Source organism: Trachurus japonicus, chromosome 8 (assembly GCF_045865225.1).
Source record: "Trachurus japonicus isolate A0001 chromosome 8, Traja_1.0".
NCBI lineage: Eukaryota > Metazoa > Chordata > Actinopteri > Carangiformes > Carangidae > Trachurus > Trachurus japonicus.
This window is the reverse complement of record NC_140914.1, coordinates 13,925,375-13,945,377: the sequence shown is the minus strand read 5'-3', so window position 1 is coordinate 13,945,377 and position 20,003 is coordinate 13,925,375. Positions and strand designations below refer to the sequence as shown.

At 43.5% G+C, this 20,003-nt stretch overlaps 3 protein-coding genes across 4 annotated transcripts; all 3 read left to right on the top strand.

The window, feature by feature from the left end:
- Positions 1–1,231: 1,231 nt before the first annotated feature.
- On the top strand, positions 1,232–6,605 carry dnajb1a (DnaJ heat shock protein family (Hsp40) member B1a). The gene is made up of 3 exons (XM_085784010.1): positions 1,232–1,916; positions 3,010–3,602; positions 4,339–6,605. Exons 1-3 carry the CDS (start codon positions 1,706–1,708, stop codon positions 4,567–4,569), a joined length of 1,035 nt encoding a protein of 344 aa, XP_085640136.1. The 5' UTR covers positions 1,232–1,705; the 3' UTR covers positions 4,570–6,605.
- Positions 6,606–7,815: 1,210 nt separating this feature from the next.
- On the top strand, positions 7,816–13,440 carry gipc1 (GIPC PDZ domain containing family, member 1). The gene is made up of 7 exons (XM_085784009.1): positions 7,816–8,122; positions 8,588–9,159; positions 9,585–9,770; positions 9,968–10,148; positions 10,689–10,801; positions 10,927–11,008; positions 11,653–13,440. Exons 2-7 carry the CDS (start codon positions 8,860–8,862, stop codon positions 11,802–11,804), a joined length of 1,014 nt encoding a protein of 337 aa, XP_085640135.1. The 5' UTR covers positions 7,816–8,122; positions 8,588–8,859; the 3' UTR covers positions 11,805–13,440.
- A 611-nt stretch (positions 13,441–14,051) lies between these two features.
- LOC146982822 (E3 ubiquitin-protein ligase TRIM39-like) lies at positions 14,052–17,386 on the top strand. 2 transcript variants are annotated; one of them, XM_085784007.1, is made up of 6 exons: positions 14,053–14,826; positions 14,996–15,091; positions 15,630–15,860; positions 15,947–15,969; positions 16,043–16,164; positions 16,253–17,383. In XM_085784007.1, exons 1-6 carry the CDS (start codon positions 14,296–14,298, stop codon positions 16,810–16,812), a joined length of 1,563 nt encoding a protein of 520 aa, XP_085640133.1. In that variant the 5' UTR covers positions 14,053–14,295; the 3' UTR covers positions 16,813–17,383. The 2 variants fall into 2 exon arrangements, with proteins under 2 accessions (XP_085640134.1, XP_085640133.1); XM_085784008.1 differs by lacking the exon at positions 15,947–15,969 and having other exon boundaries at positions 14,052–14,826; positions 16,253–17,386.
- The last annotated feature ends 2,617 nt before the right edge of the window (positions 17,387–20,003 follow it).

Sequence of the window (20,003 nt, the reverse complement as noted above, 5' to 3'; positions counted from 1 at the left end):
TTTCAGATTGCTTTTCTACCTGCCACAGTGAAGCCACGTCATGCTCGCTCATTTATTTTAACTTCATTAAAGCAGATATCAGTGGAATGTTTTTGTTAATATAAGTCCTAAATAGTCCTATTTTCCGTCAGCAATCACTTACATGAAGTATTTCAGCCTAAACACGAGTCTCTCCGTCACTCTGCTCTGCTGTAACCCGAGGAGAAAATTTTCCTTGTGGGATACAAGTGTTATCCAATGAGGAGAGAGAACGGCATGAAGGGCTGTGTGTGCAGCCAAGGGATGCGCGTGAATGTGGTGACGTAGCACGAGGACCAATTGATGCCTGACAAGGGCGGGGGCTGCTAACTCATGGTGCGTTCACGGAAACTCGTACTTTGTTTTTCCTTCCTGTGAAGTCATACCAGTTCGATCTGGTACGAGTTCACGGGTCGGAAGTTACGAGTGGCCGTTATAGGGAACTTTCACAGACAACAGGACGGTAAAAACACGAGCTACGGGTTACCTGGAACGCTACCAAGTCGTAGTTGTGACTTGAAGCTGTAACTTACGGTTTCAAAAGCCTGCCTTGAACGCAGCATTAGCCGAAACGGCCGTGCCAGTGATATCTGCTTTAATACACTCCAAACCGCCCTGAGAAACATCTTGTATAAGTTCATCTGCCGTTTAAATGATTCCGACAATAACATTGTTTTGGTATTATAAATATTGGGTAGCCTACAGTGCCACAGGCTAGATACACTGAGCTATGGAGGCACTGGTACAAATGCCTTTTAAGTATGAATTTATCTTTTTACTGTGCTCTTTTTGTTTTGTTTTTTTGTTAAATCTTTGTCTTGTGTGTTTTTATATAGTGACCCCGAGTCTGGAATAAAGTTTATCTACCGGTATCTATCTAGTGATGGAATAGTGGATTGTGCTTTGCCGTATCGGCCTTAAACGCAGCAAGCAGGAGCCAACGCACTTGCGCATGCGTACTCGAATCAAAATTGATTAGATGGGTCAGCAGCAGCGGAAAGCAGCTGATATTGCCCTTTAATTATGTTTTATTTTTACACAACCAGACTGGAGTTATTGCAATCGGAGATGCGTCTAACTCTCCTTGGCAATTAAAAAAAAAAAAAAAAAAAAAAATTTAAACACAGACCTGAGTGAGCACTTCTCGGTGTGGAAACCACTGAGCGGTGGTGGCGGTGTGGTGGAAACCGGAAGTAGCGGAGGGTGAGTGCTCTCGGCGCGGCAGTGATGATGACACACAGCAGCAGCAGCAGCAGCAGCAGCAGCTTCTTCCAGAAGTTTCCTCGCCTGGTTTTGCAGCTCGGCGGCGGCGGCGGCATCGCCCGGAGGACACTAACGTTACTCCCGGTACAAACAAGTTAATAGTGGCGATGTGGATAAAGTTAAAGAGTTAAACCGCTTCATTTAATTCCCTTGTCGTCGAGTAGAAAGTAAAAAAAAACAAGTAGAAAGTGTGAGAGGCTAACGGTGGGTTAGCTAGCCGAGCCGAGTCGCAGCTACAGCTACAAGCCGCCGCAGTGACAGCTGTGTTGAGAAGCGTGTATGTGTGTGTGTAACCTGTCCCGCACAGGACAGGACAGGACACACTGGATGTGAACGAGCAAAAAACTGAAAACGACTTGTGAGAATAATGTTTTTGTAAATAAAAGTAGAAATATAGGACAGTGAATCGGTCATTGTAATAAAAATGGGTAAAGATTACTACAAAGTGCTAGGGATAGCCAAAGGTGCGTCCGAAGATGAGATAAAAAAGGCGTACAGAAAGCAGGCCCTGCGCTACCATCCCGACAAGAACAAGTCTCCCGGAGCGGAGGATAAATTCAAGGAGATCGCAGAAGCCTATGATGTCCTCAGTGATGCCAAGAAGAAGGACATCTATGATCGCTTTGGAGAAGAAGGTAACTCTACTCTCTGTGTGTGTGTATGTGTGCACCGTCCTGTGTCACTCACTGTTACTTTTCGTGCAACTCCTGCTTTACTTTTATTTTTCAGCAAACCCCTCTCAGTTTTGGGTTTGCATTGCAATCTCTGAATGTGTTGCATCTGGTGGTGCATCCTCCATATCGCTCATTGCTGCGTCTGGTTATCTTTCTTTCTTTTCTTTTTTTAACACCCCAGTGACCGCACAATGAAGAGGGGTGTGTGTGGTGTGTGTAGTGTGTAGTGTGTGTGTCTGTGTGTGTACAATAGGAGTAGCTGCTAGCTGGAGAATTTACTGGAAAGTACTAGTTCTTGCCTGACCTTTCAGACTGCCACTGGAGTGATTATGAATCCTGTTTAACAGGTCCAGAAAGGCACAGATTATCCTCCAGGGCTGTGACAGAGACCTGACACAGATTTGACTTTTGGAGGTTTAAAAGCTTGAAAGAAAATAAATTGTAACTTTCCTCCTTTGCATCATGGCCAAGTCATTCATATTTTCATTAGCAGCTTATAAATTGAAATTCTGTGGAGATTAATGGTCAAATTAAGCATGGGTGTTACTATTAGCACTTGTGATATTCTGTTTCAAAATGTTAATAATTATGCTGTAATGGTTTGATAAATGACTTTTAAAAAAAGAAAACAGCAGCAAACAAACATGATTGAGGAAACACTATGCACCCTGATCCATTATTTCAGCACTGTGCTGCTGAGTATTTAATTGCTTCATTTGTGAAAGCTTTTGGTGGTTCCACAGAGACGTTTATTGATTTCTAACTTGAGCTCAACTCATAATGGATTTTTAATACTGGTGTTTGTATTGAAATCCAAAAGTCTGAAGGATCAGGGAAAACCATTTATCAGCTGGTGTGTGTTTGTTTGTTTTTTCTGTCTCAGAGATATCGAATAAAGTATTGTGTTAATAATCTTTCTGTCAGAGGCGAAGTACTTCATTTTCTTTGTATCATAATAGTTGATATTATACAGTGATATTGATATCAAGATATAACACCATTGAAAATGATATTAAGGATCCCAGCGATGTTTCTCTGTGTCTTTTCTGTTTAGGATTAAAGGGTTCAGCTGGTGGTGGAGGTGGAGGACACAGCGGCCAAAGCTTCAACTACACCTTCCACGGAGACCCTCACGCGATGTTCGCCGAGTTCTTCGGCGGCCGCGGTCCGTTCGATCACTTCTTCGCGCAAAACGGGGAGGACGACATGGACATCCAAGACCCCTTCTCGGCGTTCGGCATGGGAGGGATGGGAGGGATGGGCGGCATGGGCGGGTTCCACCGGTCCTTTAAATCCCACCCGGGAGGCCCTCGCAGAGCGCACGAGAAGAAGAAGGACCCGCCCGTGGTGCACGAGCTGAAGGTGAGCCTCGAGGAGGTTTACTCGGGTTGCACCAAGAAGATGAAGATCTCCCGCAAGAGACTCAACCCGGACGGCTGCACCATGCGCAACGAAGACAAGATTTTAACGGTGGACATCAAGCGTGGCTGGAAGGAGGGGACGAAAATCACCTTTCCCAGGGAGGGGGACGAGACTCCCACCAACATTCCTGCAGACGTGGTGTTTGTGGTCAAAGATAAACCCCACCCGGTGTTCAGAAGAGAAGGATCCGATATAATTTACCCTGCAAAAATATCACTCAGAGAAGTAAGTGAACGAGGATAATCAGGACTTAATTTAAAGGGATAGTTCACCCAAAATTGAAATTTCACTCATTATCTACTCACCCTCATGTCGACTAAGGGCTGGGAGAAGTTTCAGAGTCCTCCGTGGCTTCTCTGAGTTACAGCGGGGTCTCGGCGTAGCAGTGCATGTCCATATAACGGTTGCAAATGGATACCAAAATTGTCTTTGTAACAAAAAGACACACCAAAAAACATCCAAATACCTCCATGCTGCTTGCATGTAATGTCCGTCTTGTATTGAAGCTTGTTCGTCCACGAACCGGGATGAGGAGCTTCCGCTACAAAACAAGCTTGAAATATAGACTTATTTAATTTTTTCGGAACAATTTTGTATTTCGGGGCTTCAATACAAGACGGACATTACATACGAGCAGCATGGAGGTATTTGGATGTTTTTTGGTGTGTCTTTTTGTTACGAAGACAATTTTGGTATCCATTTGCAACCGTTATATGGACATGCACTGCTACGCCGAGACCCCCTGTAACTCAGAGAAGGCACGGAGAACTCTGAAACTTCTCCCAGCCCTTAGTCGACATGAGGGTGAGTAGATAATGAGTGAAATTTCAATTTTGGGTGAACTATCCCTTTTAACTTAACTTACTGTTTCAGAAACATTTTGAGCAAAGAATTTGATTATCACATTTTTCTCACTCTCATTTACCTTGTCCATTCTCTCTCTCTCTCTCCATCTCTCCAGGCGTTGTGTGGATGCACCGTCAACGCCCGGACACTAGATGGCCGGACCATCACTGTGACCTCCAGAGACGTTGTTAAACCTGGAATGAAAAAGCGCATAGCCGGAGAAGGACTGCCGCTTTCCAAGTGCCCCGAAAAGAGGGGCGACATGATCCTGGACTTCACTGTGAAATTCCCCGACAAACTAGACCAAAGCACACGTGACGCACTCAAGCAGATCCTTCCACCGTGACCATGAGACGACGATGACACAAAAAACATAGACAAAAAACATAAGGCAAGGTAACATTTCCGATGACACTCTCCTAGGCAGATTTGGGTTGCGGCTGGGTTTAGTTTTACTGTCTCTGATCACAGAACCCATATTCCTTACCAAGTATCCAGTCAGTTTAATGAGAGTCTTGAGACTTGGAGACTGACAGGACAGCTGACTTTTGGCTTTGTGTGTGCGCATTCAGCTGAGGTTGAGTAACAGTGTTTAGCAACGGCCTGTGAAAATGTCAAATCCTCAAGATTTCAAACAGTAGGAAGTATAATGGTATGTATATAGGTAATCATACAGTGTGTCAAGTCATAGGTTATTTGACTGCAAGAAGGAGAGTAGGAGTATTTTTTTAATACTTCACTGAATTCTACCACTTAAAATAATTTCAATCAGCAAGCAACTAAGGATTTGGTTTCACCGCAGCAGTATTTGGAAGTGGTTTAACAGAGCAGGGAGCGAGCTATGTAACTATTACCTCAGGTTCACTCACGCATGCTTGAATGTAGCTATAACTACATTAATTTAACAGGATATGATTTTGGTTAAAACTGAGGTTTAAATACTGTGTGTGTGGGGTCCTGAGAGGTGAAAACATTGGGGTTGTCAGATAGGAATACACAGATTTAGTCATTAGCATCGGCACTAATATTAAACATAGTGAAACCCCATCAGCATTTAGCGGGATGGACAGATAGATCGTCTTTGTCAGTGTCATAATACAACTAAGTGTTTGGTTACCCCTATTTGTAGGGCTGCACCTAATCCCTAACCCAAGCCTACAAATACTGGGGCGCAGACATCTCCAGTTATAATTAAGACGTGTAAAGTTTCGGTGACGTAACCTCACGTATGAACGATCCCACTGAGTTCCACGCAGTGATAAAGCATTATAGAGGTTTTTAAATATAGGACAGACAGACAGATAAAGAAGCTGCATCCCCTGTGTTTAAAGATGGCACTTGTTGCGAAATGTTTACTTTTACTATCTCTCATACTACATCACTTTATTGTGTAAGATATTCGACTTCCTGTGCCAAATAATAGTCCCTATGTATTATAGTATATGTAAGTATGTGTGTGTCTAAAAGTATATGTCGAGAGCATGTGCGTGTCCTGTCGTGTGTGTGTGTGTGACCACCACCACATTACCAAAATCTTATCCTTTGAATCGTACCCTTCTGAAGATACACAATGTGTATATGATATTTTAGTTATTATCATATATTGTTCCTTTAGTCTGTTGACTGATTATTTCATCTAAAGCCAGTCTGTGTTCTATGTTGTTGTTTTTTTCTTGTATAACCCTGGTGAATTATTAATGGTACCAGGGTCACTCTTTTCAGAGATAGAGATGTGAAAACAAGTTTAAGCCCCTGATTTAAAGGCCTAAATATATTTTTGTTTGATTACTCTGTCTTATATTATCATGCCTTCTCTTATCGCTCATTACCTGACAGCTTTCGCACCAGTGTTCGGAAGTATGACGAAGTTACACAGTTCAATGTTGAACTCTGTCACATTAGGCCCTGTGCAGCTTCGACTGTCGTGAAGATGAAAGCTGGTTAACCACTTGGTTCATTTGCACATTTGATTTTTTTTCTTTTCCTTTTCGTTTTTGTTGATGTGATTGTCAAAGGAGACGAAGCAAACCTCATGACGATCATTACTTGCCTCATCCTACTCCTGGTGGAGTTTTAAGTTTCAAACACAAACATGTGGTTTAACATGAATGTAGAGATGTGTAATCTCTGTAATGTTTTACTTTTTTTGTTTTAAAAAAGAATATTTTATTTCTTAATGTCTTCCTTTTTAAGGAAAAAAAAGTGTAAGCATTATTTCTGTTTACCTCTTGTTTATGTAGTTATGAAATTCTTCAGGGTGGGATTCAGGATGATTTTTCACAATAAAGCTTTTATGAATTGATAATGGGATGAAAACTTTTAATAGATCTTTCCTAAGCTGTGATGATTTACATTTCCACATTAATTAAAGAAACTGGCAAATATCTCATTGATTATAGCCTGTATGTTTTAATTATTGAGGACATTTTAACAATTAAAGTGTTTCTCCCAAAATCTCTATCTTGTCTCGGTATTGTTGATCTATGACTTTTTTTTTTAATTCTTATTTTCATATAAATTCAATAGTTTGTCACACAAAAAACACTTTTTCTTTGTCATCTTCAATTATCTCTTAAAAGAGAATAGACATGTAGGATTCACCACATGTCTTAGACAAACACAGTCTGCATTAGTAGTTAAAATTATAGTGACCTCTTTGTGCTGTTGACTACACACTCATGACTTTAACAAATAGCAGTGGCTGAAAAAAGACAGTTTGAGACTTATGCATATTTTTTTTCTCTTTAATGAACAAAGTAGATTTTCAAATATGGTGTATATGAAGTGCACATATCCACAATATGAACGTTACAATAGTACACATTAAGTACAACATATCACACTGAATTCATAAATTCCCTAACCTGTTTCTACAATGATTATTTTTAACTCCATTAATCAAACGCAGTTAGAAGTAGTTGCACCCTGTGGCCACCGGAGGGCAGTATATACTCACCACTACTACCGAGGCTGTCGATGCACAATGGGTTGTACATTGGATTTTCAGAAGGGGAAGCAGAATGACTTTGGGGGAAGTCAATAGCCCACGACACACAATTAAAAGTTTTTTACCCCACTTTGTTTCAAGTCACATTTACCACTAGCCTATTAATTAAGATTTTAAGATCTGATGTGATGAGGTCAATCAATGAACTTGTTGACAGAAAAAATAGGGTTGTCTATTTTGATCATAAAATGTAAAGATTTTCTTCCTTTTCTTTTAGTTGATGGTTTGATGCTTTTAATTAACCAGTCAACCGCTGATTGAACTAAAATAAGAAAGAAAGAAAAAAAGTCAGAGGCCAAAAGTACAACGACAAAACAATAAGTTAAAAGTTTGCTTTCTGGATTGACAGCAGACAAACTAATCCAGCCAAAAACTGCAGCATGTGATTTACTGACAGCATGTTATACAGATTATAGGCCTATTATTCCCCTGTATTTCCATCACCTGATGGTGAATTGTGTCATTTAAGGTAATAGAGGCGGTGTAATAGAGTATTTGTACAATACATTATTTGCACTTTTACCTCAGTAAAGGGCCTGAATACTTTTTACACCACTGTTACGACTTACAATCGCTCCACTGAGAAGTGCGGTTTTTACGAGGGACCCTGAAGGCGTCACAGTGACCAACCACCCCTGCTGGGCAGACAGAGATAAATCTACCCCTGCATACCGATACAGACACACTCAATTTACCCTACTACAAATCTGCCCGCTGGATGAGCCGACCTGTCCCGCAGCGGAGCAACAAAAAAACACACCACTTCTTCCTTTTCTGCGGCCTGACGTTGTTATTTTTTCACAACAACTCCCAGCAGCAGCAGCAGCCCCGTTAGCAGGCTAAGCTAGCAGGAAGAGGTGGCTAACGACACTTGGCTAAAACTCCTGCTCCGGTAAGAAAACAACCGGCCTGTGCTGTGTTTTACTCCACTGTCTGGCCAACATTCACCGATTTTAGGTAATCTGGCTAACTAATCTCCATATGTCAGGTAAAGAGTAAAGCGATAATTTCACTACGGGGATAAACAAGACACTGATTTAGCTTCCGTTTTCAGTGGCTAAATGCTAAGTTGGTGGCTACATGAGATGAGTTGTGTCTGTGTTGCTGCTAGGAGTGAAAGATTAAGAAGTGTGTCAGCACTACCTGCTAACATTAGCAAGGTACAGTATTAAGAAAGAGCTATGCTTACATTGCTAATTATAATTTGTCATAGGGTTAGCAGCACTAGTACATGCTGCTTTGAGGGGATACATGCACCTGCACAGGGTCTAAGCTACAAGCTGCTGCGTTTATGAAGAAGATGTCATTGCTGTGGTAAATGTATGAGTATTAACCAGTGTGTGTTTGTGTGTTACAGCTGAAGACCTCCCACTGCAGGGTGCTGGACCTCTCAGACAGACAGACAGACAGTTATGTGAACTGCTCTGATGTGTGCATGTGTAAATCCTCACAGTGCCTGGCTGAGACAGCTCTGTAGCTGGTCTGAAACATCCCAACAGACAAACCTGCAGCTGCTTCGGCTGAACAGGTGTATGGTGGCCTGGATTGTAGCATAACTCCCTCCCCAGAGCAGCCTCCCTCCCCTCCTACCCACCGCCCCCACCCCCACCTCTCTGCAGGACTACTACTATGCCTCTGGGTTTGGGAAGAAGGAAGAAGGCGTCCCCGTTAGTGGAGAACGAGGAAGCGGAGCCCATCCGTGCAGGTCTCAATGTGCCAGGTATGGATGGCCTAGATGGAGGTGTCGTCGGGCTGGGAGAAGGCGCCACCTCCGAGGGTCTGCCTCCTCCACCCAGCAGCATGCGCCCTCGCCTCATCTTCCACACCCAGCTCGCTCACGGTAGCCCCACCGGCCGCATCGAGGGCTTCAGCAACGTCCGGGAACTCTATGCCAAGATTGGTGAGGCCTTTGGGATACCTCCATCTGAGGTGAGTCAGCCTGTTGACCAGGACTGGATCAGTTAATCGCAGTTTTAATAATTCATTGGAAAAATAAAGAAAAATGCTCCAGATTCTTTGGTCCCAGCCTCGCAAATGACGGCTTTCTGTTTCTCTTTGCTTCACTGTGAATCACGGTTAACTCTACATCTTTGGGTTTTCTTTTGGGACCCTTTAAATATTTCAGCTTGAACTTTGCTGAGCTGTGATTGGCACACTCATTCCACCATTCCTCTGCGTTTTATTGACTAAACAATCAATCAATAAATAGGTAAAATAACTCAATCTATAAATAATCATCAGCTGCAGCCCCACTGCTGCATGTGGTGGGTGTGAGAATCAATAGGTGTGCTGCAGTCGATTGAAGCCGAAAACATCATTTGTAATTGCCATTTGTCTGTTGTGTCCCTCCACAGGTTATGTTTTGCACACTAAACACTCACAAGGTGGACATGGACAAACTGTTGGGAGGTCAGATTGGACTAGAGGACTTTATTTTTGCCCACATTAAAGGCCAGAAGAAGGAAATAGAAGTGTACAAAGGGGAGGATGCACTAGGGTTGACGATCACCGATAATGGAGCTGGCTACGCCTTCATCAAGGTGAGGAACATTAAGATGTCCTAGAAAATTGATTTGTTTTGACTCAAGTATCCACAGGGGGGGGGACATGACCCTGGACTAAACTTAGAAAATAACCGCTGCACTTAAAAAAAAGAACAGATTGCATGTATTTATGGGAAACAACAAGCTGTGTCAGTAGCTCACTGAATTATTCAATTGATATTTACCGCTGACAGAGAATCCGCGAGGGGAGCGTCATCCACCAGATCCAGGTCATTAACGTGGGCGACATGATCGAGTCTATCAACGGCCATCGCCTGATCGGCTGCCGACACTACGAGGTGGCCAAGATGCTGAAGGAGCTGCCCAAAGGGAAGGACTTCACCATCAAGCTGGTGGAGCCTCTCAAAGCCTTCGGTGAGTGTGGGAGGGAGAAACAGTTTAAGTTTAATTGTGACATTTGGAAGACAGTGGTGTGGTGTTTTCAGCCTCATTTACACACCCTGAAACAACCATTATGCTCTCTGAGGTAATGGAGTAGCCTAACAATCCACTAATGGCCAGTAATATTGTCACACTTGTGGCTGTGAAAGCTTCAGGTTAGATTTTATTCCACAATCTTATCATAGAAAATCATTAGACGGAAGCCAAACCTAATGAAATAAGTGCTCTTGCTGCTCATAGTAAAACACAGGAGCTATTAAGCCATTTTCAACAATTAAAATGTGCAACAGCCTGAAAATTATTTTATATAAGATGGAATACGAGAGAAGATGAAAGTATGATATATATAGTCAGATGTTTTGTTTAGTTTAAAACTTTATTTAGAAATTGGGGCCAATTCACAATCAACCAGTGGTCAGCACTGTAAAACAACAGCTGTAAAGTAAAGAAGGAAGGCATTTTTTCCCCTGGTCTTTATAAAAGAGGTGTGATTTTTTTTTTTTTTTGGTGTAGATATGATCAGCCAGCGGTCTGGAGGGTCCCGGTCGGCATCGGGGGTTCAGCTGGGGACCGGCAGGGGAACTCTACGACTGAGGTCTAAAGGTCCTGCCACTGTTGAAGAACTGGTGAGTGTGTTTACAGCACCTGTTGGTTCAGAACAGGTTTCTATGCTGCTCGGGAATGTGTATGTTGTCGTCGTTGTCGTTGTTGTCTCTCCTGAGTTTGTGTGTTGTGTTTGTTTTCCCTCCAGCCTTCTGCATTTGAGGAAAAGGCCATTGAGAAAGTCGACGACCTACTTGAGAGTTACATGGGCATCAGAGACAGCGAGCTTGGTAAGTGTGTGTGTGTGTGTGTATGTATGTGTGTGTTCTGGCTCTACTGGTGTCATAAGTAGTTAGTGTTATTCAACAATGCCTGGAGGAAAATTCTTCAAATTTGGCTGTGCATGTGCACTCCAGGATGACCTGGTTAGAGTTTTGTGGTCAAAGGGAAAAAGGTGGAAGCCACAGCAACCACAAATTATTTATTACCTCCTCCTAATAATCTGATAATAGATCAGTCTCACAGGACACAGAGGCCTCGATAGCAGCCTGCAGTGACCACTGAAAACAAAACAAGATTTTAGCTCTGGAGTTCGAAAAAGGAAATCCAGTTTATGATGATCACAACACAATAAGAGTAAAAGAACAAACCGAATAACAGCTATGTGGTGAGCCATCACAAGAGGCATCAGTGTCACAGGAAAACTATGAAGGACATTTTTTATTTCTTTAATGGCTCCGTGCTCTCAACAGCTCGAGCCTGAGGCAGAGTGTTTTTAACTTGTCTGTACTGGTCAATTGCAATAAAATACTCAAACCTTTTATTAAATTCCTACATCTCCAATATAAAGAGTATTACACTTGGACAGACGTGGTTGTGAAGGACAACTTGACTACAACTATGTTCACTAAATGTCTCTCTCTGTCTGTCTCAGCTGCGACCATGGTGGAGTTGGGAAAGGACAAAAAGAACCCTGATGAGTTTGCCGAGGCTTTAGACGAAACCCTGGGAGACTTCGCCTTCCCTGATGAGTTTGTTTTCGACGTCTGGGGTGCCATCGGCGACGCTAAGGTTGGGCGGGTGTAGCCGCAGAAGCGGGACGAAGCGGAACGGCTTCTGCGCGCGACGCCCTCAACATTAAGCACTACTAGGAAACACAACACTACCGTCATGAGTTTGTTTTTATTCCAGTGTATACTCCTACTATTTTTTAATTTAAAGTGTACCCATATGGGGAGACTCCTGCCTGACAAAGAGGATAACGCCAGTTAATGGAAGAAGAACGCGACTGTGATGACTTCCCAAGTGCTTTTATTCGTCTTCCGGCTTTATCCAGACACTACGAGCACGCTGATGAGCATTCCCTGTGACCGCCGCATCACACGAACCTGCATGTCATTGTTGTAGTTGCTGGCAGTGGAAGTACAGCACAAGTCTTTAAATATGGGAGAAGTGAGAGACAACGGCTAACACTAAGTAGATATTTGATACTTAGCAAAGAAAAAGGAAAAACAAAAAAGTGAGTTTTCTTTTTCCACATTGCACTGTGTCGCACCGCGCTGTAAACCAACTATAGGAGTGAACAGAGATCGCACTGTACCTCACCTGGTGAGCGGCACAGTTAATGCACAGTACAAGGCGTCGGCCTCCCTGCAGTGTCATCCTGAACCACTCGATGTTACTGTTACAGATCCGTTTTACAAGCATGTGCTGTTCTGTTTTTATCCTCCATGAATTTCTGCTGGTTTTTAATTTTTTTTTTTGTTTTTTTTGTTAATTTTCTTTTTTTTATGGTAAAAGGAAACAATGCGGTTGCAGCAAGGTCATTTTAAACTGTAGCTCCTGACTTAAATATCAGTGGTGTTTACTCACTGTTGACACGCTCCATGCTGTAATGACGTCAACTGTGCAGAGGGCAACACATTCCAGTCTCGCTTCCATACATTTGACAGTGTTAAGAGAGAATCAGTGTTAAATTGAACTTTTTACTGAAGGTTAGTTTGTTGGAACGAGAAGCAGATTCGTGGTTTGTGTCCTTTTGTTTTTCTTTTTTTTTTTTTTTTTTATAGTTCGTGTTTTTATATATGAAGTGATGTGCTGTCTATTTTAAAACAAGATGTGTGTGTGTAACAGATGAAGAATTTGTGTTGGAACTACTTACTTGTTTTCAAGCATTACAGAGAGCAGTATTAAAGAGAAGAGAGATGGAGTAGTTGTGAAAGAGGAAGAAGAAGAAAAAATGAAAAGAAAATGGGTCCACTGAGAACAAAATGCCTTTATTTTATTTTTTTCTCATTTCATGCATTTTATACATTTTGTTAGAAGAGGTATGGTTTCTGATGCATGGTGCTGAAAAATGAATTATCTACTGTCACTGGAGCAGAATGATACCAAACTACTTCCATCATGTGTCACAGTGACTTCAGAGAGAAGCAGGCAGTGTCGCACCAACTACACAGCGTAGGCAAACACGTGTCTTACAACAAAAAAAAAGAGAGAGGGAGAGAAACCTTTGGTGTTAACCTTTTCAGTATATCCAAATGTATGAAGCTATTTTGTAGTTTTGTTTCATTCTTTACAGTTAATGAGTATCTAAATGGGATTATGTAATGAAACTGATGCTAGAACACTGTAACACTGAGAAGAACACATTATTTTGATGGCTTTGTATTACACTGTTGTCATTGTCCAATTATAATGCAATAATAACATTGACATGGCACTTTTCTCTCTGTTTGGTCTTTGACACACACACATACACATTGCACTATGGTTAAGAGATGAAGCTGTTTTTTCTGTTGTTGAGAATAAGGAGAGATGTGAACAGTATTATCCTCTCCTTGTATGTGTGTGTGTGTGTGTGTGTGTGTGTTTCTGCTCCCTCCTGTGTCCTGAAATATAAATGACATTTAACTCGACAGCAAAATCACTGTGTGAGTGTCAGCAGGCTGTCGGAGGTAATGAAATAAGAGCTCCCCTGGTAAACTTGATAGTGCTGGTTAAGCTCAGCGGGGTCATTCTCAGGCCTCACACCTAAATCAGAGAAGGTGGCAAAGTGAAGATCTCTGTCCCAGTTCAACACCAGATCCACTTGGTAGACTATAAATGTGAACAGTAACAGCAATGTTTTGTTCAGCTGTTCTGAATTCTGTTCACCTTATAAAACCAACAGCACCCTTATGTACATAGCTTCTACCTCCTGCATTTGCTGTTCTTGTCACTTAAAAAAATAGACGAAAATCTTCCATAGTGCTCTCAGCAGCACATGTTCTTTCTTCTGTGTAGAAGAATAACATCCCTTCTGACTCAGCGGGAGTCTGTCCTGCATCACAGAGCACCGGTGAGGCCGGCAGATGAGGGGTGATGACATGTCCTGTATTTACTACAAGTGAACCAAACCTGTTCTGCGGGTCCCAGTTGATCTATAACCCTGGTTGCCCATGAACGGGCTCCAGATTACTCTGTGGACTGCAGTCAGAGAGGAGTGGTGCTTCTTTTTTTAACAGAGAGCACTTTCCGTAACAAAACAGCCACAGCCACAGCTGTAAAAGCAGACGCCTGCCAACAGGAACCTGCCATGTCGCTGCGCCCACGAGCTTCCTCTCAACCTGGGAAACTTTCTTTCCTCCAGAGTCCCAAGGTAGCTCTGGCCCTTCGGCCGCGGGCTGCTTCCTCGCGCTCTGGCTCCGTGCTGGAGGACGAGCTGTCCTGTCCTGTTTGCTGTGAGATCTTCAAGGAACCCGTGGTGCTCAAGTGCAGCCACAGCTTCTGCCGGGCCTGCCTGCAGCAGTTCTGGAACAAGAAGAAAGCCAGGCGAGAGTGTCCCGTCTGCAGGAGGAAATGCTCCCTGACGGAGCCCACGGTCAGCCTGGCCCTGAAGAATGTGGCCGACAGCTTCCTGAGGGAGCAGGAGAGCAAGACGGCCACGGCCACGACGGGTGCAGGAGAGGATGCGGGGATGGTGGAGGTGAAGTGCACCACACACGGGGAGGTTCTCAAGCTCTTCTGTCTAGATGACTTTGAAGCCTTGTGCTGTGTGTGTCACACCTCCAAGAAGCACCAGGGACATCGAGTGTGTCCCTTAGAGGAAGGAGCTCAGGACCTCAAGGTGATGTGCTCTCCTTTATCAGCAGTTTGTTTTTGGTTTTAAACAGACTATGAAGCACTTAGGAGTTAAAATGTCAAAACTGAAAGTCTCAAGTCCTAACTGAAAATGAGCATGATCTTCAGCTTCATGTTTTTCTGTCATCCTGACACTTTCTCTAACGCCCCACCAGGCAGAACTGAAGAAAGAGCTGATTCCTTTGAAGAAAAACCTGCGTCACCTGTATGAGGCCAAGCAGGAGTGTGATGACACAACTGTCCACATCAAGGTATCAATAAACACAAAGATCCACGAAACACTGGGGGACCTGCATGATCGCTGAAGCTGTTGGTGTGTAAACACATCGACCGTGGCATTAAAGAAGCCACCTAGTTTTCCTTCAGGGAGGCTCTAAGGTCACAGTTTGGGTGGAGTTGGGTGGCTTTGGACAGTCTTAATTTGTTTTTTTGGTAGAAAAAATGAACTGAACCCAAGAAATATATCATAGTGATTGCTCTAAGGGAGAAAAAACAGAAACAGAAGATTGCTATTGGGGTTGTATTAGGGTTATGATTGTTTTCTTTAAGGCCTGGGAATTCAATTAATCAAGGTTTCAAGACCATTTTGAATAAAAAAGGTGTGACTCGTGATCTCCTATTGCTCTTATACTGACAAAGGACAAGCTGTACAGTAGATCAATAGAAGATATGAGTCATGACACAGATGAGGCTTGTTTAAAACCATCTAAGAGATTCAGACTGCACAACTACGACTCGAATGGCATCAGTGCCATTGAGTGTGTTTTCTTGTTGACCACCCTGTGCCAGAACCAGACTCAGGCCACGGAGAAGGAGATCAAGGAGGAGTTTGAGCAGCTCCGGGAGTTCCTGCAGAAGGAGGAGGAGGCGCGACTGGCCGCTCTGCAGGAGGAGGACGAGGAGAAGAGGGAGCTGGTGAAGAAGAAGTCCGACGGCATCACCAGAGACATCCTCACCTTCTCCCACGCCGTCATCGCCATCGAGAACGAGATCGCGTCCAGTGATAGCCTCTTCCTTCAGGTGAGAGAATTTGAAGTGTTACCACTCCACTGAATTTGTCTGACCTCGCAAACCAGTATTTGTAACACTTCTTCTCTTCATTTCAGAATTATGCCAACACAAAGAAAAGGTGAGAAACATTTAGGACTCCTGTGCCGTATCTGTTTATAGCAGATTACTGACTTGTTATCTTTCTTTCTCAGGGCACAGATCCCACACAAGGACCCAGGGAAAGTGTCAGCAGGTGCTCTCATAAATGTGGCCAAGCACGTCAGCTCCCTCAAGTACCACGTGTGGGAGAGGATGGTGGAGCTGGTCCAGTACAGTAAGTGACCTTGATGCTGGCCTTCAATTCTGAGAGGAAGTCGTCCCCTCGATCCTCTTCATCTGTTTCTTCTCTCGTCCTTTTTCAGCGCCCATCACCCTGGACCCAAACACCTCCTACTCCTTGCTGTCCCTCTCCTCGGACCTGACCAGCGTGGCCAACAGTGGCTCCCTGAGGCAGCTCCCGGACAACCCCGAGCGCTTCGGCCACTTTGTGTTCGTGCTGGGCTCGGAGGGCTTCACCTCGGGCCGCCACGCCTGGGAGGTGGAGGTGGGAGACAAGGCGGACTGGATGCTCGGCGTGGTCAAGGAGTCCATCGACAGGAAAGGCCGCATCTCGGGCTGTCCCGAAGGCGGCTTTTGGATGATCTCGCACTACGAGGGCGAGTACTCGGCCATGACGAGGCCCAGCACCCCGCTTCACCTGAAGGGGGATCTGACCCGGGTCAGGGTGCAGCTGGACTACGACTCCGGGGAGGTCACCTTCTCCAACCCCATCAGCATGATGCCCATCTACACGTTCAGCGACTTCTTCACCCAGAAGATGTACCCCTTCTTCTGCCCCGGGGCCAACATCAACGGGAGTAACCCCAAGCCCCTGAAGATCTGCCCCGTCAAGGTGGCTGTGTGGAACAGTGCGTCGTGGTGATTGGACACAACAACACCCTCACAGAGAACATAAACACTGGAGCGCGTATCAAATCATTTAAGCGGAGTGATTAGAACAACAATTGGATTAGTTCACTGGGGTTCATTTAGTGATTAACTGCAGTTAGCGGAAGCTCAGAGCAGCTGTTTAAAGCCGCCAGGGGACGGACCTGTCCTGATAATCCGCCATTCTTCTTCTCAGTGAGAGAGGCCATTAAGCCCAGCATCCTCTGCACACACTCCTCTGAACATCCATGTCCCCCTAGTGGTCACAAACATGAAAGTACTGCACAGGACTTGAATTCGTCTCACTCAGACCAGTCACAGACTCTACTACAGTTATGTTAAGAATCTAAATGATAATGATACGCATGGTTCAAATCTGGCTGTTTACAAACAACCTTGGGAGGGAGGAAAAAATGAATTTGATAAATGCTTTGAAACCCATTAAAAGCCAGGAGAATTTTAAAGGCTTAAAACAAAGTTCAAATTACTACTTGACTAAAACTGTGTGGGATCATCCATTTTTACAAAGATCAATACAGTATATAATGCATTATGTGTTCTGTGATCCTGGTGAACTGGGTTTTAATCTGTGCAACAAACTTTCAAATTCATTTCTTGGTAACACTTTACAATAAGGGTCCCTTAATTAACTTTAGTTAGTACATTATTAAGTATTAATATATAAACTCATGTGTTAATTAATTCTGAGTAATGCATACATAATGATAACTAATTACATTATTCAACTTTTTTAATTAACTGCTTACTAATAGGCTACATTAATTAATGTGTTTCCTAATCCTAGGTAATACATAATGATTGTTAATATATCTGTAAACAGTTAATTAATGCTTAATAATGTAGGCTAACTAACGTTAATTAAGGGACCCTTATTGTAAAGTGTTAACCCATTTCTTTATGACTGACTCTGGCAGATTCATCACAGTTGTTTCTTTGCTATCTTCAGGAATCAAACAGTCACTGCAAAAAACCTTCAGCCATTGTACGTGAAATGTGAAATCATGCAACACCATGTCAATATTGTGCTTCTCATTTAATAAAGTAAACATTCAGATTCAACTGCGGTTCCTCCACATTGTTTCGCTGTACTGTATATACTTCAGGGATGAACCAGTGAGGTCAGTGGAAACTTGCTGACTCACCTCCTGCCTATGCTACTCAGTGCGTACGTGGCCAGGGCGCAGCACAGAAAACAGGATCTCGTCCTTCTTCGGCCCAAGAGCGTCGGTGCGTACAAACCTTCCTGCGAGCAGAGGAGTGGGAGGAAAATGGGAGGCAGTGGAGAAAAGAACAGAGACTGAGCAGCTCCCCCTGAGGAGTAGCAGGTCACAGTGATAGCAGGCTGTCATGAACATCTTCTAAGGTGATGGGAGATGGTGGAGATAGTAGATGCATGAGTGCTAGACAGATACTGATAAGCCCAGAAATGAGAGGATGCAAGAGAAGGCTGCTTTGTTGCTGCTGGACAATGTGGTACCTCACTGGGCTTTGCTGGTGCACAAAGGTCAGACAGGAACTCCCAAAGATGACCACTGGGAGGAGGAGAGGAAGCCAGAAAACTTTCTCGTAATAGTGATGTGGCACCACCCTATTTCCTTTTTTATTTTGAAAAAAAAGCACTACTATTAGTTGGTCCTCCCTTTTCCTCACTTTGGTGCATGACTTTGGTGTTGCCTGTCCTCGTTGCAGCTGCCCAGGCACCCTGCATTGTTAATCAACAGGGTGAGACCCCCCCCTGTCCTGACTGGAAAGCCCACCTGCTGGGTAAACTGTTTCATGCTACAAAGGTCAGTGGCGTCTGACAGAGAGAGAAAGAAAGTGGAGCATCAGCAGCGGTCAATGGCAGACAGTCAGATAAATATCAGAGACTGGCCTCTACTCACAGAGCGAGGACAGAGCGTGCCTGGATGTGGGGGACGGAGGGTTTGGATAAACAGAGCACAGCTCATACCCAGACGGATGGTGCAGATGATGCTTTCTTTGCCAGTGTTTGCACTACCTGTAAACACAGAGAAAAACAGGTCTGGTCAATTGTCACCCAGGAAATGCAAAGATAAATCTTGCAACACTTTTATCGATGCAGGATTTGTTCTCTTGTAAATCACTGCAACAATGCCAGGGGAACAGACTCTCACCTCAGCTCTGCGTCCATGTGTTCCTGCAACAGGCAAACAGATTTCTCACTGGATGTGGGGTTGGTGGTGGGTATTCATGTGGCTCAGTGTTGTTCAGTGACAGAGTGTGAAGATGAATTTCCCTTATGGGACAATAAAGGCTTTCTATCTATCTATCTATCTATCTATCTATCTATCTATCTATCTATCTATCTATCTATCTATCTATCTATCTATCTATCTATCTATCTATCTATCTATCTATCTATCTATCTATCTATCTATCTATCTATCTATCTATCTATCTATCTATCTATCTATCCATCACCAGGTCCGGGCCTCTGCTTCATTTTACACATCTTCCTTCACATTCAGCCTCTGTCCAGTCTCATCTCTAGCCTGAACACTCCCGTGCTGTCATGTCATGTGGTGTGTTTATTATGTCTGCTCCACTTCACTACTGTAATGTAATTTAGATGTTACTGTATGTAGAGGCAGCTAACATAAAGAGCTAGAATAGATGAAGCCTTTTCATAAAGCGTCCAGGAATCACAAGCATTAGCTCGCAGCAAATGTATGATGATGACGATAATGTTTAGACATGCTCAACAAGAGGGGATGTGTGGTTCTTGTTCAGTTTTTCCAAGCTCTGAGAAAAACAACGAAAAGCACCACAAACAGCAAAGTAAATGTCCTGTGGCCTCAATCTTGTTAGACTTAATTAGTAAACTCACACATGTAACATACAGTACAGTATGTGATCTTGGGGAGAAGTAGGGGACAGCACAATAAATGAATTAGAGCCATTTAGTGAGAGTCACACCCAACTGTTGGAAGCCAAAATAACTCATGAATGTGAACTAGAGGCACTGGTTCAAACAATCAGCTGATTTGTTTGGAAAAGGAAATAACATGACTTTTTATAAAAGTAGTTTCACATGTGTCGATCTGTACATGAAGTTAATGGACCTCATGACTGAAGCTGTGTGAGGAGATCCTGCTTCAACGACAGCTGCACAAACTGACACTGAACCAGCAAATAAAGCAATGC

Bases quoted from the DNA above. Each gene is read 5' to 3' on its own strand.
- dnajb1a (XM_085784010.1), top strand. From the start codon at position 1,706: ATGGGTAAAGATTACTACAAAGTGCTAGGGATAGCCAAAGGTGCGTCC. The intron at 1,917-3,009 runs GTAACTCTACTC...TTTTCTGTTTAG, and splicing joins TGATCGCTTTGGAGAAGAAG to GATTAAAGGGTTCAGCTGGT. The intron at 3,603-4,338 runs GTAAGTGAACGA...CCATCTCTCCAG, and splicing joins CAAAAATATCACTCAGAGAA to GCGTTGTGTGGATGCACCGT.
- gipc1 (XM_085784009.1), top strand. From the start codon at position 8,860: ATGCCTCTGGGTTTGGGAAGAAGGAAGAAGGCGTCCCCGTTAGTGGAG. The intron at 10,149-10,688 runs GTGAGTGTGGGA...TTTTTGGTGTAG, and splicing joins GGAGCCTCTCAAAGCCTTCG to ATATGATCAGCCAGCGGTCT. The intron at 11,009-11,652 runs GTAAGTGTGTGT...TGTCTGTCTCAG, and splicing joins CATCAGAGACAGCGAGCTTG to CTGCGACCATGGTGGAGTTG.
- LOC146982822 (XM_085784007.1), top strand. From the start codon at position 14,296: ATGTCGCTGCGCCCACGAGCTTCCTCTCAACCTGGGAAACTTTCTTTC. The intron at 14,827-14,995 runs GTGATGTGCTCT...ACGCCCCACCAG, and splicing joins AAGGAGCTCAGGACCTCAAG to GCAGAACTGAAGAAAGAGCT. The intron at 15,970-16,042 runs GTGAGAAACATT...TTTCTTTCTCAG, and splicing joins TATGCCAACACAAAGAAAAG to GGCACAGATCCCACACAAGG.